The sequence below is a fragment of the Megalopta genalis genome, chromosome 1 (genome assembly GCF_051020955.1).
Source record: "Megalopta genalis isolate 19385.01 chromosome 1, iyMegGena1_principal, whole genome shotgun sequence".
Classification (NCBI taxonomy): Eukaryota; Metazoa; Arthropoda; class Insecta; order Hymenoptera; family Halictidae; genus Megalopta; species Megalopta genalis.
Genome location: NC_135013.1, coordinates 35,266,079 through 35,280,967, shown reverse-complemented (window position 1 = coordinate 35,280,967; position 14,889 = coordinate 35,266,079). Strand labels below are relative to the sequence as shown.

Genomic DNA, 14,889 nt, shown 5'->3' with positions numbered 1-14,889 from the left:
ATGTATTTATCTCTAGCCGAGGATTCCGTTTGATTCTCGGCGGGGAAAACAGCGACATAGGTCACGGATCTTAACGAGTGCACCGCAGCGTGGGAAGAAAGGGCTGGTGGTAGACAAAAGAAGAGCCAGCGGGATTAATGAATTCAATTAGGATCGGAGCCTGGAACCTGTTGCCCTCCAAAGATAGGCGTGTCCGTTTAATACTACTCGACCGGAAATTAACTAAGGCCTGTAACCCGATGATTGTGGGACAAGGGGATCCCGTTGGGAGTTCCTCGAAGGGTGAAACGGAGACGTGTGTTCGTTTATTTGCGAACACTAGCGAGCGTGTGACAATTTGTGTAGCCCGCGCGGCCGTCCACAAATATAAAGGAAAACTAAAATCAAATAATCGCGAAAGAGAAAGCGAGATACAGAGAGCGATACAGCGAGAAAGCAAGATAAAAAGTGACATAAAATAAAACAGGCGTTGACGAACAATCGCGTATGGAGGACTAGAGTGAAATAGGATGAAATAAAAAGCGAGCCGATTAAGAGAAAGACTGGGATAAAATCATTAAGCAAGAATTGGATGGAACGAACAATAGAAGATTGCAGCAGTGAAAGAAAGAAGAACGATGATCGAACTGTATCAATATCGAAATTAATCATTTGAATAAAAAATTGTTGATATTGAAACGCGAGATTCTAGCGGGAGAACGATTAAGCGAGATATAGAATTCGTCGAGGTCGGTTCGACGTAGTTTCTGCCGCGTCGAACGTCCCGTAAATCCGCGAGTAGAGGTGTTGATGTTAATTAACGAGCGGTAAGAACGCGTGCACGGTGAGCTCGAACAAGCAACAGCGTCCTTGGGACTGATAAGCTGGAAAATGGTCCGCAGTACCGCGCGACATCGTTGGTCGAGGCTGTTTGCGAGTTCTGGGTCAATTTAGTGTTTGCGCAAGCTAACGCGGGGCCCGGCCGGGCCCGGCGATAAGGACGTACTCGCGGCGGCAGAAGTTCTCGTTGGAATTTCAGGGTTTACTTTGCCGACGCGTCCGCGCCGATCGTCTCGTTCTCATTACCTCGGAATTTGCATTTCAAACGCGATGGGAAGTCGATTCTGAAGAGTTAATCCGGTTTAGCGTCTCCATCTGTCCCCCCCTTTCTCTCGATTCTCGACGACAAAACGAGAAGAATTTCTCTCCCCGCTGATCGATTCAATTATACCTCCGCCGATCGACCAAACAGAGAAGCCTCAGAAATTTGCTAATTCGTCGAGATGGAAGTCCGACGAAAAAAGATTACGAAGAATATTCATCGGGAATTTTTTCTCTCGGAAAAAGTTAATCGACTTCCTTTTTCTTTTTATCGTACAACCGCTCTATTTGAAAGTGCACGTATCGGATAATCTGTGGTAATTCTGTTCCTGGCAAATTTTAAGAGATGCCCCGGCCGCAGCCTCCTCTACCCTGGAAATTGCTTTCTGCGCGACGCCTATGGATTACCGATAGAAAATAAAAATGTGATTTGTAAGGGAAATTCGAAGAGATTCGGGGGGTCCTCGATCAAAGCGGATAAGTATGAAGGAAATAAGCGTTGATCGATGTGAAGTATATATGAAATCACGCGATTATAGTTAGAAACGTTTGGACAGTTCGTTGCACATTTTCGTCCGAAAGAAAGTCCCGGGATTGGTAAAATATGGTGCAAAATCCGGAGCGAACGTCTCGGATAGTTCTTCGGTAATAAAGTTACCGCGAGCACGCCGCATTTTTCCTTGCGGCAACACGGCATTATACTTTTAAGTTCGCTCGCCGCGGTATGGTTAATGAGAGCACGGTCTCTCTCCGATTTTTCTTTTACTTTTCCGCCGTCGCTGGATTTTTAATGAAAGGACTCGATATCGTCTCGTTATCCTCTTTATGAGCACAACACGGTGGCCGGTGTTCCTCCGAGGGGGATTCTGTTATCGAGATCCGAACCGAACACCAAAGACCGTTAAACTCGATAATCTGCGTAGTCGGCATGGATTCCCTTCCCCATGGATTCGAAACATTTATTCGATCAGCGGAAGTTAGCCCACCGAGGTGTTACTAAAATAATTACTCTTGCAATCTGGCGGAAAGCAATTTTATACGGGAGAATAATTTTCAGTTGAATTTTAATGCGACGAAACGGTTTCGCTTCGAGAACGGTGTCGATTTGAAAATTAGTGAATCGACGGAACTTTCGCCGAGACAAATATTTCTCCGAAAGATACAGGGCTTCCCGAGATTATGGTATTTCCGGGAAATTAGGGGCTCCGAGGTCGTTCGAAGCAACTTTTTCCTTAGCGAAAATGCAATCCGCGCGGCTTCGTTTACGCCTCTCATTGGTCGCTGTTTTTCGTTAATAACTCGCGAACGAAGCCGTGGATTGCATTTTCGCTAAGGAAAAAGTTCCTTCGAACGATCTCAGGAATCCCTCATTACCCGGAAGTACCATAATTTTGAGGCACTCTCTCTCTCTCTCTCTCTCTCTCTATATATATATATATATATATATATATATATATATATATATATATATATATATCAATTGATCTAGAAAATAGACGAATAAAGAAGATCGCTGGTTATCGAATAAAAAATGATCGCCGTTCCTATACCGTAAACATTTTATTTGCTGAAAGAATGGACTAGCAAAGACGAGTCGAATTGCATTTTTTATGCGGTGCATCGATCACAATTAAATCGACGTCGAAGATATATCGCGCAAGATTGCGCCAGGGCCGTTGTTTAGCTCGCGTGTCTGTCCATTGCCGGCAATTTCTACTTAGGTTAACGTCTATAAACGTTGGCGATGGTACACGGTGGTTTGCTTTACATAGCAATCTCAGGTAAACCGATGAAAGATAGCGAGGGATCGATGGAACGCCGACGATAGCGTCGCAGTTATTACCTACAATGTATTCTGCGAGTAGAAACGGTGTGCAATGGTCAGACACGGGACTGCGCACCGCAATTTCCTGACAATTGATCCTGCTATTAAGACATTCAAACATCTTCTCTCGTACGCCGTCGAATAAATAAATTGTTGCTTCGGATTTTCGTGTTATTCGATTACTTGGATCGCGAGGATAAGAATTTGTTAACGAGAAACACGCGTACCGGTAACAATTTTCTTATGCTTGTTCTTCGAATGTCGACCAAATTTTTAAAAAATTCTTCGCAAAACGCAACATTTACTGCTTGCTTTAAATCTTATAATAAACCCTTCGTCATAAGTCTCGTTTCACAGAGAAAACCAATTTTCTTATGCTTGTTCTTCGAACAATGTCGACCGAATTTTTATAAAATTCTTCGCAAAGCGCAACATTTACTGCTCGCTTTAACACTAAACCTACCAAGCAGCAATACTAACTGGCATGTACTGCTTCACAAAAGTAAGAAGACCGAATTTATTTGGAATTCGTCAAGTTTTTATTATAAAACTTGCTCTAATAATATAACTTATTCAAGCGTTTTCCACGAAAGAGTCTCGGAACTTTGCAGAATTGCGAAATAAGAAAGCGGTCACTTTACCGCGGTAGGTTTAGTGTTAAACCTTATAACGAACCCTTCGTCACAAATCTCGTTTCGCAGAGAAAACCGTTCTAGGAACCATTCGTTCTAAAAAAGAAAAAGAAAAGGATCTCTTCTGCGAAGCATCGAAGGACGAGATTCTTAAGTGGTTCTTCTTCTTTCTCAGCAACACGCGGGATATTTTTGTTTCGCCTAAAGATCCTCCGGTTGCTAGAGAGCGTAGATGAGAGCAGGAAGATGAACGCGGCACGATGAACGATGAAGGATTTTCGACCCGGTCACTTCGGTCCCGAGTGGAAAATATTATCCGACAGAATACTACCGTCGCGTCGAGACAGAGATACCGGCGGCTTTATGGAAAAATTGATAACTCAATTCATCATCGCCCGACGCTGTCCGTCGAAACGCGGGGCCACGGTTCCGACGTAAATCATTTACCGCGCAACAATCCCGGACAAATTTGATGGAACCTCCCGGAAAAATTCGTTCACGGTAATTACAAGCATCGTACCGATTTTACGATTACATTACGAACTGTTTTACGTGTCGCAATTACGGATTCGCCTGTAAACTCCGATTGACGCGAGGCGATTCAGCTCGGACAATCAGCCAAGGAGAATGCTTTCGACGTCTACATCGATTTAAATAAACTAAATATACCAGGAATATTTCTTTAGCATTTTCAATATTTGCGAAGCGTGAAACGAGCGACAAAATTCCCATTTCGAAACGGAAGATTCGTTTTATTAAAAATATAATAAAATTACTGAACGTTCGTGTAAAATACGCGGGTCCGCTGGCGGTAAAAAAAAAAAGAAGATTGATGAACATCGTGACGACCATCGAATTATAATTGTTGATAGACGAAGTGGAAAGCACAAGGGGATCATAGAATTATTATCGCGAAGCTGAGGCCGATCCGAGCTGACCTAGAAATGGTTTACTGGCTACGTCAATGGCGGCCAAGAGAGAATAAGGTTTAAACGAGATGGTAAGGTCGACGATAAAAAAACAGATCGACCGTCTTCCTGCGTGGAGAGCCTCGTCGAGTGTTATTTTAGAATTAAGGGCAACTACCACCCGGTATATCGTAAACACCAGCAGTTGCACAATATGAAGAGGAATATAAGGCGAGCCGGACCCCGCTGGACCGGTAATCCTCATCGACGAGCCGGGACCAAAATGGTCGACGTTCTTCATTTCGCACAGGCAACGCCGTGTTTAACTCGCGGTCGAGAAAGTTGCGGAACTCGATTCGCGACAACCGATATCCACGCGAATTCTTTGGCCGCCGAATGAAACGATTTTCTAGAATTAAATTAGCGATCGTTCGCAGTTCGCGAGAAAGTAATTTCCCGAGTTCCCCCGTAGTTCGGCTTGCCCCGGCAAAGTTTTACCCCCAACCTGCGACTCTTTTTTTCCGGGGTAATGTACCGGAGTCTTGAGAGACTTTGCACTTAGATGCTGAGACGAAGATCCTCGCAACATGCTACAGTATTTACTAAAAGAGTCGATTAACTAGGTTTTTTTTTTCGATGCTAATAGATTCTCTCGATTTTCGTCAAAAATGTGCAATTTCTATGTCCATAAAATAAATTTTCATCCAGGTTGGAAAAAATACTTTTTCATAGTTCAACAGACATTGGTACGCTGAATTTTACGAAATGATCGACATCGTGGAAATAAATTCGGCACGACGACCTGATTTTCTAAATTTGTTAGAAGAGGATCGGTCCTTCAATTTTTTCCTGTGAAATAGTTTTGTAATCGTTTTCAGAAAACTGATACAGCGATGCGAAAGAATGTTTCCGGTTGATATTTGTCGGTAGGAGGTACTCGAGTAACACCCGGCTGACAACGCAGAGAGGTCAAGGGTTATCTATCTCTGACAGAATGACATCTGTCAGAGATCGGAAGGGAAGTAAACGAACGTCAAAATACAAGTTACACCGAAATCACCTAACAGCTTGACCAAGAATACCACCCTATTATTACAAATACTATCGACCTATCTTTTGAACGAACAATACGTTTGATCATGGCCCTTTTGAGCAACAATCGACTAAACTTTCTGCTCTAGAATCCTCTCCGACAAACTTCGATCAATTTCGGTACAAAATAAAATTGATGAAATTAGGGAATAACAAGAACGCTTTAAAGTTTCCATTCTAGAATCGAGACTCGAGATTATTCTCGCATCCTCTCGATATTAAAGTAAAATCAGGCATTTCATACAAAATTCGGACAAATAAACTCTGTACCGCAGCAATAAATGGACAATTTAAGCGCGAGAACGATGTTCGAATCTGGATTTTAAATAGAATTCAAAGTCCGAGGCGCAATTCGAGCGAACGATTTGCCAAAAAATTGCGGATAAGGCAAGAATATTCATATGAAATCCTCGTCTCAGGATTTCTACGTATCGTTTCACAGTCGCATAATTTTGTGGAGAGTCACTCAGCAAATATATAGTCGAAAGAAATGGAATTGAAGCGGCGGTAGTAAAGCGCGAGAGCATGGTCTTACCTGGTGAACGAGGTCCCGTCGAACTTCCTGGCTGAATCTTCCTGAAAGGAGGGATTTAACGGCTTGTTCCCGGAAACGATGTAACTTCCAACATCAAAAGCGTTTACGCCGGACACGTCGATCGGCTGCAGGGCGGTAATAAAATCGGCGAAACGATCTCGCGTTCCGGTGCCGCGGAAACAGTTTTCGCACTGGTGCGGCCGGCACTCGCCGGGAAAATTTGAAAATTGCCGATCTTGATTGATCCAGCTATTCACGCCGGCTATAAAGTGCAATCTGCCAATCAGCTTCGCTCGCGCTCCTACGGCCTGCACTCGCGCGAATTATCCTCAAGTAATACTCGGCCTGCTCCGCGTTTCCAGGAACCACCACGGCCTCTCGGCTCTATCTATAATAGAACACTTCTGCACGGTTAGGGCATGCTCGAGTATATGCTGAAATCATCGCGATTTTTTTCGCAATTCTTGCGATAGAACAGAGAAAACTTTAGGATACGGTCTTCACCGAACAAAAATTTTAAGGAACATCTGTGGGACTTCTCCGAAGAAGCCATTTCGTTGAAAAGAAAAATATACTGACGTTCTCTTTAAGGCTTGTATAATCGAGACCAAATTCCAAATTTTTCTTTAACTTTATTATTCTCGGGGGAACAAATTCCTACGAATTAATTCCACACACGTACACACACGCGCAAGATGATCCCTTAAAGGAGCGACCCAGGGAATTGATTTTAAGAAAACGACCGAGCCAAGAAACCGGAAATTTTACATATGCGTTTACAAACGATCGAAGTAATAGCATGAATTTTGATAAAAGAATCTATCGATTGGATCTATTTTATACAATAGCCGGATTGGATGCGTGCGATTGGGCACATTTCTCGCGACAAGGTCTTAGAGAGAATTCAATAAACAACATTCACAATTTTAAACGAAATATCTTATAAAAATTCGTGCTACTATCTCAAATACCTGCAGAAAAATTGAGCTCGTTAGATTCGGCCGTTTCCTCGTATTTTGTTCACCGATAGCGCACTACAATCACTGTCGAAAATACACTGCAAACACTCATGAAACGCGACGTGTTCGGAGAGTAGGAAAAACTGACGCGCTTTTATTTATCAGCACCGACTTCCCCAAAAAAAGAAGAAAAAAAACGATCGCAGCAGTAAAAAGCGCTCTGGAAACTATGTTTTATCTGCGACGATCCACCTCGCTCTATTTACGCGTGTTTTGCATTGTCCACGAGTTACACCGAGGCGCGACTTATCTTCATCAAATATTAACACTGCCAACGCAATCTCGGCGTACAACAAGTTCATATTCAACGAACTGATTCTTCGGGAGCGACGCAATAGCGTAACGCAATTACCTTGTTAACGCCGGAAGCACCGGTCCCGAAAAAAATCGCAAATGTATACATTGAAAATCGCTCGAAGTTCTCGCCGTACGATCAAAGATCCAGAAGATCCGCAATTCCGGTACTAAATCTCGTAGAGATAGTTCAAGTTATCCTGAATTCACTGTAAGTACCAAGTGTTTATAATAAAGTTTCGGTATCGTTACAGGACACGTTCAAGAAATGTTTATTTTACATACCACACAAGAATAACGTATTTTCGTTGGAGAGATACTCTACTATAAAAATATAGCGTTTATAAGTACTATTATATAGCTTATTAAATAACGTTAAACCTAATTAAATATATCCTCCAGCAAGCACGAGCGCGTTGCTTCTAGGCGCGCGAAAACCCTGAACACGTTCCCAAAAACCCGGAAGTCATAAATATTTTTAAAAGTCAGGAATCTCGGGTTTACGATACTTACGGGAATCCGTACTGGTCGTTAAAAAAAATGCCCAGCATTCCAGAATCCTCGCACACCCACTAATTTCTGTACATTTTTCACACTTCAATTACCGGACGCCGGGTAGACTTTTCAACGAGAGTGTTGTCGACAGAAAAGAACATTTTAAACGCCTATGCGAACAAAGATTTCTGTGTGTGTGGAATACTATGACAAAAGGATTTTTTTTGAAATTATACAAAGTGGTACAGTTCTAACGCTTCATTCGGTATTTCATTATTCCTTAAAAATTTATTCAAAATGCAGCCTAGGATCTTTTTAGCGTCCTCTCATCTCGGACTAAAATAGATTCTCCGGTGAGAAATTTTGATCTTTGAAAAGATCGCTGAGCGACCAGTAAGCAAAGTGTTAATAAGCGAGTTACCTCTTCGAAGATGTTAGAAATTAATGACATTGTTTAAATTCATTTTGTCCCCACCATGCCTGTTTTATATCTAGGACAGTTTAATCCTGGTGTCACTTGAGATGTGATGTTTATTACGAACGTATCTATTCTCGCGTTAAAGAATATTTCTCATAGAAACAAAACAGCAGCCCGTTCTATTGCTTAGTTTATTAGTTATGGCAAAATACCTTAGGTATTTCCCAATCATGGTTTCTGCTGGTCCTCCTGCGCCTCGATTTCCGTTTCCTCGTTACATATGTACGTCGAATCCGACGTATTTTCACCTAAAATAAAATTTAATCTTCATTATGAAACGGTGATTTTTCGCAATGAAAGAAAACGAGAGCCGACGGTATACCTGGTCGAAAATATTCGATCAAATGTGAGTATAAAGTATGTTCTAGAAAAATACAAGTTCGAATCTTCAAAATAAACTAAAAAAAATATCTCTTAAACGCGTTTACATATTCGTAACATTGTAAAAATATATGCTATTTCATTCGATGTACTATGTAAAAAGCATTCGCGTAGCTCCTAGCATTAAATAATATTAAACTTATGTTTATGGAACTAAATGTTCGAATATTTCCATAAATCGGTGTACATACAATATTGCTCCTCCTCAAAAGACACACATCAGTCACTAAGAACGACATTAACAAAAAATATCTAATGGTAGTCATCGGTTACCATCCTCCATCAGAGACCATCTCACTACCAAATGCAATGTACTAGATAGAACCCAATTGTAATCCTTATAATTAACACTATAAACTAGATCAGTCTTGGCATATTACAAAGATTTTTTTAATAGAAATGTCAGAAAGAGTGCAATACCGTAATCTATAAAAAAAAGTGTGGAAATTACAGTGTTAGTGTTAAACAGGTACTATTGTCTATATAGTGCCTTACATGCAGCTAATTAGCGTGCAAACAACAAGTCTATTTTGTACCAAGTACATGGGCGAAATGTTGGGAGAACATTTCGTGAACATTAATTTCTATTTAGTAGGCAAGCTTCATCAGTGTTTATGTGACACAAGGTATATACAGATTGCAAACACTTCAACATTAAACTGACATATAGTGCACAACGCATAATTGGTACGCCTAATTAACAAAGCATCAACATAATTGCCAGAGGAAACTCTTACTTATCTTTAGAAAAGGAACCCACAATCGAACTGAGATTAAAATGTATAGTTAGAAATATATAATTTTCATAATAAAACGAGGGAGAACACATGGAAATGAGAACTGAAAATTCAACGAGCTTTTGCGATAATCAATTTAAGTATTTTATATTTAATATTTTAATTTCATCGATGTATATAAGTTTGAAAATATCGATCGGTTGAAAATTACGAATAAATAATAAAGATAAACATTCAATTGCAAGGAGAGTCTCGTCCGATTTATTCAGTCTTTTTGGTAGTTAACGGCTTCGAGTTGAGGTAAATATTTTCGTTAATTTCAATTATTGAGGCAAGTGTCAAGAAACGAATATTAAACTGATTATCGGATTAAATAAAATAGATATGAAATCATTAAAATAAATTATGTACCGGGTATACAGCACACTATCAGGGAAGGCCCAGTGATGCGATTTATAAATGCGTTGATTCAGCTTGCCCATTATTCTTAGTATCTAGATATTTGTCTGCAAGAAAGATGTTTGCTTATTACACAAAATTCATTCTACTTACGCGCCAAATTAGGCCATCTAAAATACTATGTCGAATAATATACTGTATACAAGGTTTATCATTTGCAAGATTTATCTTTATAATTACAATGCTAATTATGTACAAGACTCTAAAAGAACACAAAATTAAAAATACAAGATAAAACAAGTCGAATGTTAATTTTAAGTGATAAACTCTGTTCGATGCGTTCTTCAGTATCTCATGTATTCATAAATAATTTCATACAAAACGTGGTCACGCGTTCAAGTAATGTACGATATCTGTTTCAATTAGGAACGATCGCTATTCACGCTATGAACATTTTTTTAACAGATTAAGCACCAATTTAAATTAAGAGCCGCAAGTTACTGAAAGAAGAAACAATAAATAGGACAATTTTGTTCTCATCACCCCTTTCTTTTTCACTATTTTTCGTAATGTTGAAAAAATCCTGGCGCTTAACATGTTAAGGAAAAATTAATAGTGATACCTCCTTAATTTTGACCCAAAATTCTGTCCACTTAACGCCAAACTTGCGAATACTTCATGCACTGTGTAAAAATAATTAAGTCTCGTTATACCGCTCAAAAATTCCTATTTCGTGTTCATTCAAAATCTAGAATTGTTAAAACAATTATTAGTAACAATCCTCGACAGAATGAAAGAATATATTGCAGCCTTGTTCTCCGTGGAGAACACAATCTCGCGATTCTGTTTTATCCATCAGGCAACTATTTTGCAATTAATATAGTGTGCATATACATGTTAAAGCGGTGGTGCACTACGACTCTCACAATACCTACGTTGCAATGTGAGCTGTTGACACAAGACAGTGGCACACAGGCTTGGGCATTCAAGAAACTTTTATCGAAATAATTCTCTAAGCTAAAGTATTTTTTTGTACTGAAAGGATAACGTTACTTTTGCTATCTTCTCTAACATGAAAACAATAAATTAGTTTCGATTGTAATAAAATGTGTCCATGCCTGAAAAGAAACAATTTCAAAGGAGATTGTAGAACTCGTATCAACTTGTGTACACACATGTGTATTAAACATCAAGCTGATTAATAGCGATTTCCATACGTGCATGCAAATAAGATGCCAAGACAAGAGTGTCCTTCGGTCTCTCGAGTCTTTAGGATCACTTACCTGCTATGGTGAGATCGACTATCGCCTTGTCTTTCTGTATGTGCAATGCAGTCATAAAGAAGAACAGGCTTCCGATTATCTCCACGAACATCGTCATGAACAACGCGTATTGCAAGCTGCGAAATTCGACGAGGGTATTAATCGATGGATCTATCGGTGGCGGCTTCATCGTACGAGCCACAGCCAAGCTTGGAAGAAGAACCGTTTTCAGTCCTTCCGACAACTGAAAGCAATTAATCAATGTACGAACAACTAATCGTTCAGTGCGATTCGATTGCATTTAATAACAAATTCTTGTGCTATCATAACAAGAATACAAAAAGGAAATATGCGCGATATTTACCAAACCAATAAGGTAAGGGCTGCCTGCATCCCCAAAGGCATGCGCGATAAGTATTTGGAAGGCTTCAGCAGTGGATCTCCTCGTTGGTATCACCACATACTGTAAGAAATTAATGTGTGTGTAGAATCAGTTGTAATAATTCACTGTGATTCGGTACGCAATTTTTCGAAGTTAGAAGATATCGTACCAGGAGTATGTCTGCTACGATAGACCAATTCAAGTTCAACGATAACTGTCCAAAAAATATTAACGTGTAACACAGAGCAGCATTTGTGTTGGCAGTAACAGTAGCAAAGAACAGCAGCGGTACACTGATCAAAAGTCCCACAGCACAAATTAGTGGATCAGCATGGGCCCAGTGCAACCTTAGTTTCTGGGCTATGAACGAGCCTAACGGTACTCCTATTAGACCGGATGCCATGCCTATTAATCCAAATTTGAATGATACACTGAAATATTGAAAATATTTGCCACGGTAATATTTATTAAACGATCTTGATAAAATCATCATAAACGAAACAAAAGAAACTCACTCGTCCGGATCAACGTTACTCGAATTGGGATGCAATGCGAATGCCAGCTGCAAGAACGTTGGAGCCCACCATGCCAGTGCACCAGTTACAAAAGCTACACACGTAAATCCAGCGGTAGAATACATAAAGCTTGAACTAGAAATCAGAGAAAATAGTAAATCATGAACTAACAGTTGCAATGTAACACTTTATGTAACATCATTAATTTAATATTGACTTTTTTAATAATTCCTTGATGTCACTGGACCATGCAGTGCTCGTTAAATGAACCCCACCTTCTCTCTCCCCTCTGATAGGGTCTCTTACTAACACAAGTAATAAAATAATTGCTATTATGCCCAATGCAGGAGTGATCCTCAAACCCCATTGCCACACTCCGGTAACTCTTGCAGTTTCACCTCCTGCTATATATCCCAGTCCACTAAAAGTTACATGTACCTATTAATGCACACTCAGTATGTTTCATGTACTGTATTAGAATTGAAACTCGCAATATCATTAGCTTGGGACAATGCGCTATTAAAGTACCTTCCGACTGGTATGGCAAAATAGAAAATTGCCAGCATCTTAGACCTCATATCTTTAACAAATAGGTCACTTATTATTGTAGGGGCTATGGTCGAATAACTAGCTTCGCCAATACCTACTAGTGCCCTGAACATCAGAAACCATCCAAATGACTGTAAACATAAACACATATATATCGCTGTAAGTTTGATAATCTGCAGAATTCATCTTATATTTATACTGAGAAATATATTCTTACCTTCATATAGGAGCCAATAAATGTTGTCAAACACCATAGGAACACACCACTGCTCATTATAATCTTTCTGTTGTACCGATCTCCCAAGTACCCGAACAGCGGAGCGAACACCATGTAGCTTAAAATAAATGCAGTCTGCAGCAATCCGGATTCGTCATTGCGAATTTTGAAGTCGTTCTTTATGTTGTCCAACATACCTGTAATAGTTGTATGAAAAAAATAAATGTAAAACAACGGCTAAAATTTGGACACTTCAACCGATACTTGTTACTAATCGGATATACAAACCAGCGATCGTGAAACGATCCATATAATTGATTAAATTCACGAAGCATAGTACGCCAACTGTGATCCAGTCACTTCGGCTGACCAAACGGAATTCTGAAGGCATTGTACTTTTTTTTATGCGTCTTTCACGGGAAGAGTTTTGGGCATTCTCTGCGTTCACCATAAGATAATCATAAGAGGCGACATGCGGCGTGATGGCATCATCGGCCATGACTCGGTGGATACGTGTCGGTTGCCAAATGCTATTTACATTGGCACTGATTTCTTTCTTTTTCTAAAACCGTCTTAACCTACTCGTCCCATGGTATAACCTTAAAAGTAAACGGGACACTATTATCAAGAAGAGAACATCCCACTACACTCGACACGCTGCACAGATCACTCGCGGAAAAGATCGCATGAACGCGTCATTTAGATCAACAAAGCTGACTGCACGATTCGTGCAGGGTGCATACAAATTATAATCCTTATATCGGTGGCATGACAACTGACAACGTCACATCGTCGATGCATCTTATCGTACGTGGTACGTAATTATACGTATTCGTGTTTGTGTTAGGGCAACACACTGCGGCGCAGAAAGCATTTGCGTGTTGTACACGTTGCACCTTAACTTACAGTTGCAACCATGCAACATTGCAACGTGAAAGTTTCTTTATCTTGTTTACGCCGGTGCTAGCATCGCTGAACGTGTTTTTGTCCGTACTACTTATGCAAATGCGCAGTTTTTTTTATTAGTTTTTGCAACTCCGTGCGACAAGTGGATTTAATTAAATCGTTCGTGAACTTTGACAAGCGTTTGTTTATTCACTTTGTTGTATTTCTAGGACGCGCGTTAAACCGTTGGGAATTTGGAGACTTGCTGGCGGCATCTTTAAATAGGAATATCAACTATGCTTTCGCTCTCTTGTTAGGGAAATTGAACGACTAAGACGTACTTCGAAGCCATAGAAATATTCAGGAGACTCTCTTGCATCATTTTATGTCGAAAGTATCGAATAAAAATAATCGAGATTTTAAGGGCTAGGATAGTCACGTGACTTTACGGATTCAGCAAGTCGTACAGATTTCGTTACATAAATGGTATTATCTAGAGATGCGTAGCTACTCGATTAATACGAGTTACCGGCGTTTTCTATTAGGGATGAAAAAGAAACTCAATTCAAATAGAAATATTTTCCAGATCGAGAAATGCAGCGACATTTTCTTGTAACTTTTCGTAGATTCTTCCGAATAGTTTTGTGCTTCTCGTTTATTTGCCACGTCGTGCATTCGATTCGAAAAGAGCGCCTTTTGCGACAGCGATGCCCCTTACGGCGAAGATTCAAACTAAAATTAAGAGGTCCGTACAGCGCCAATCGGTGCAGCGGCAAAACGCTCAAACTGCTAGCCAAATTACCGACGGTCGATTTTGGCTAACAGTTTGAGCGTTTTGCCACTGGACCGATTGGCGCTGTACGGACCCCTTAATTTTAGTTCGAATCTTCGCCGTGAGGGGCGCCACTTGTCGCAGAAGGCGCTCTTTTCGAATCAAATGCACAACATAACAAATAAACGAGAAGCACAAAACCGTTCGGGAAAATCTACCGCATCTCGATATCGTGCAAGAAAACCAAACGAAAATTTGTTAACAGAAACTATTAATAGAATTGTATGTTAGTATTGTGTTTATCGTATTAACACCAAAGTGTACGCAACAATGCGTTCATCAAATGTTGAAGTTAATATTATTCTTGACGCACTCTGACAGACTTCGCGTTGCGTAAGGTCTTAAATGGAATCTATTTTAATCTGGAGAGGC

The 14,889-nt window shown here is 40.2% G+C and overlaps 2 protein-coding genes across 12 annotated transcripts in view; both read right to left on the bottom strand.

Annotated features, from left to right (window-relative positions):
- The window catches only part of Dh44-R1 (Diuretic hormone 44 receptor 1), a 93,697-nt gene extending 87,497 nt beyond the window's left edge, over positions 1 to 6,200 (bottom strand). For all 4 annotated transcript variants that reach the window (XM_033466177.2, XM_033466179.2, XM_033466180.2 and 1 more), the window contains exon 1: positions 6,073 to 6,200. The gene's annotated coding sequence lies outside the window, so the exon portion shown is untranslated. The remainder of the gene's footprint in view (positions 1 to 6,072) is intronic.
- Positions 6,201 to 6,684: 484 nt separating this feature from the next.
- On the bottom strand, positions 6,685 to 13,757 carry spin (lysolipid transporter protein spinster). Of its 8 annotated transcripts, XR_013034890.1 has the most exons (12): positions 13,089 to 13,757; positions 12,801 to 12,997; positions 12,563 to 12,714; positions 12,252 to 12,455; positions 12,035 to 12,169; positions 11,689 to 11,950; positions 11,502 to 11,600; positions 11,159 to 11,381; positions 10,811 to 10,993; positions 10,498 to 10,623; positions 9,888 to 9,982; positions 8,472 to 8,606 (listed from the first exon to the last, which is right to left on the bottom strand). XR_013034890.1 is itself a non-coding variant. In XM_033466176.2 (10 exons), exons 1-9 carry the CDS (start codon positions 13,297 to 13,299, stop codon positions 9,930 to 9,932), a joined length of 1,536 nt encoding a protein of 511 aa, XP_033322067.1. In that variant the 5' UTR covers positions 13,300 to 13,756; the 3' UTR covers positions 6,685 to 8,606; positions 9,888 to 9,929. The 8 variants fall into 8 exon arrangements, 3 of the variants coding, with proteins under 3 accessions (XP_033322067.1, XP_033322066.1, XP_076382708.1); XR_013034884.1 differs by having other exon boundaries at positions 10,498 to 10,993; XR_013034891.1 differs by lacking the exons at positions 8,472 to 8,606; positions 9,888 to 9,982 and adding an exon at positions 10,083 to 10,375.
- Positions 13,758 to 14,889: the final 1,132 nt, after the last annotated feature.

Excerpts from the sequence above, each read along its gene's own strand:
- spin (XM_033466175.2), bottom strand. The coding sequence starts at position 13,299 with ATGGCCGATGATGCCATCACGCCGCATGTCGCCTCTTATGATTATCTT. Across the intron at positions 12,170-12,251 it reads ATCAAGGAATTATTAAAAAA|TTCAAGCTTTATGTATTCTA; the intron begins GTCAATATTAAA and ends TCTGATTTCTAG. Across the intron at positions 11,601-11,688 it reads TCGTAGCAGACATACTCCTG|TATGTGGTGATACCAACGAG; the intron begins GTACGATATCTT and ends AATTTCTTACAG.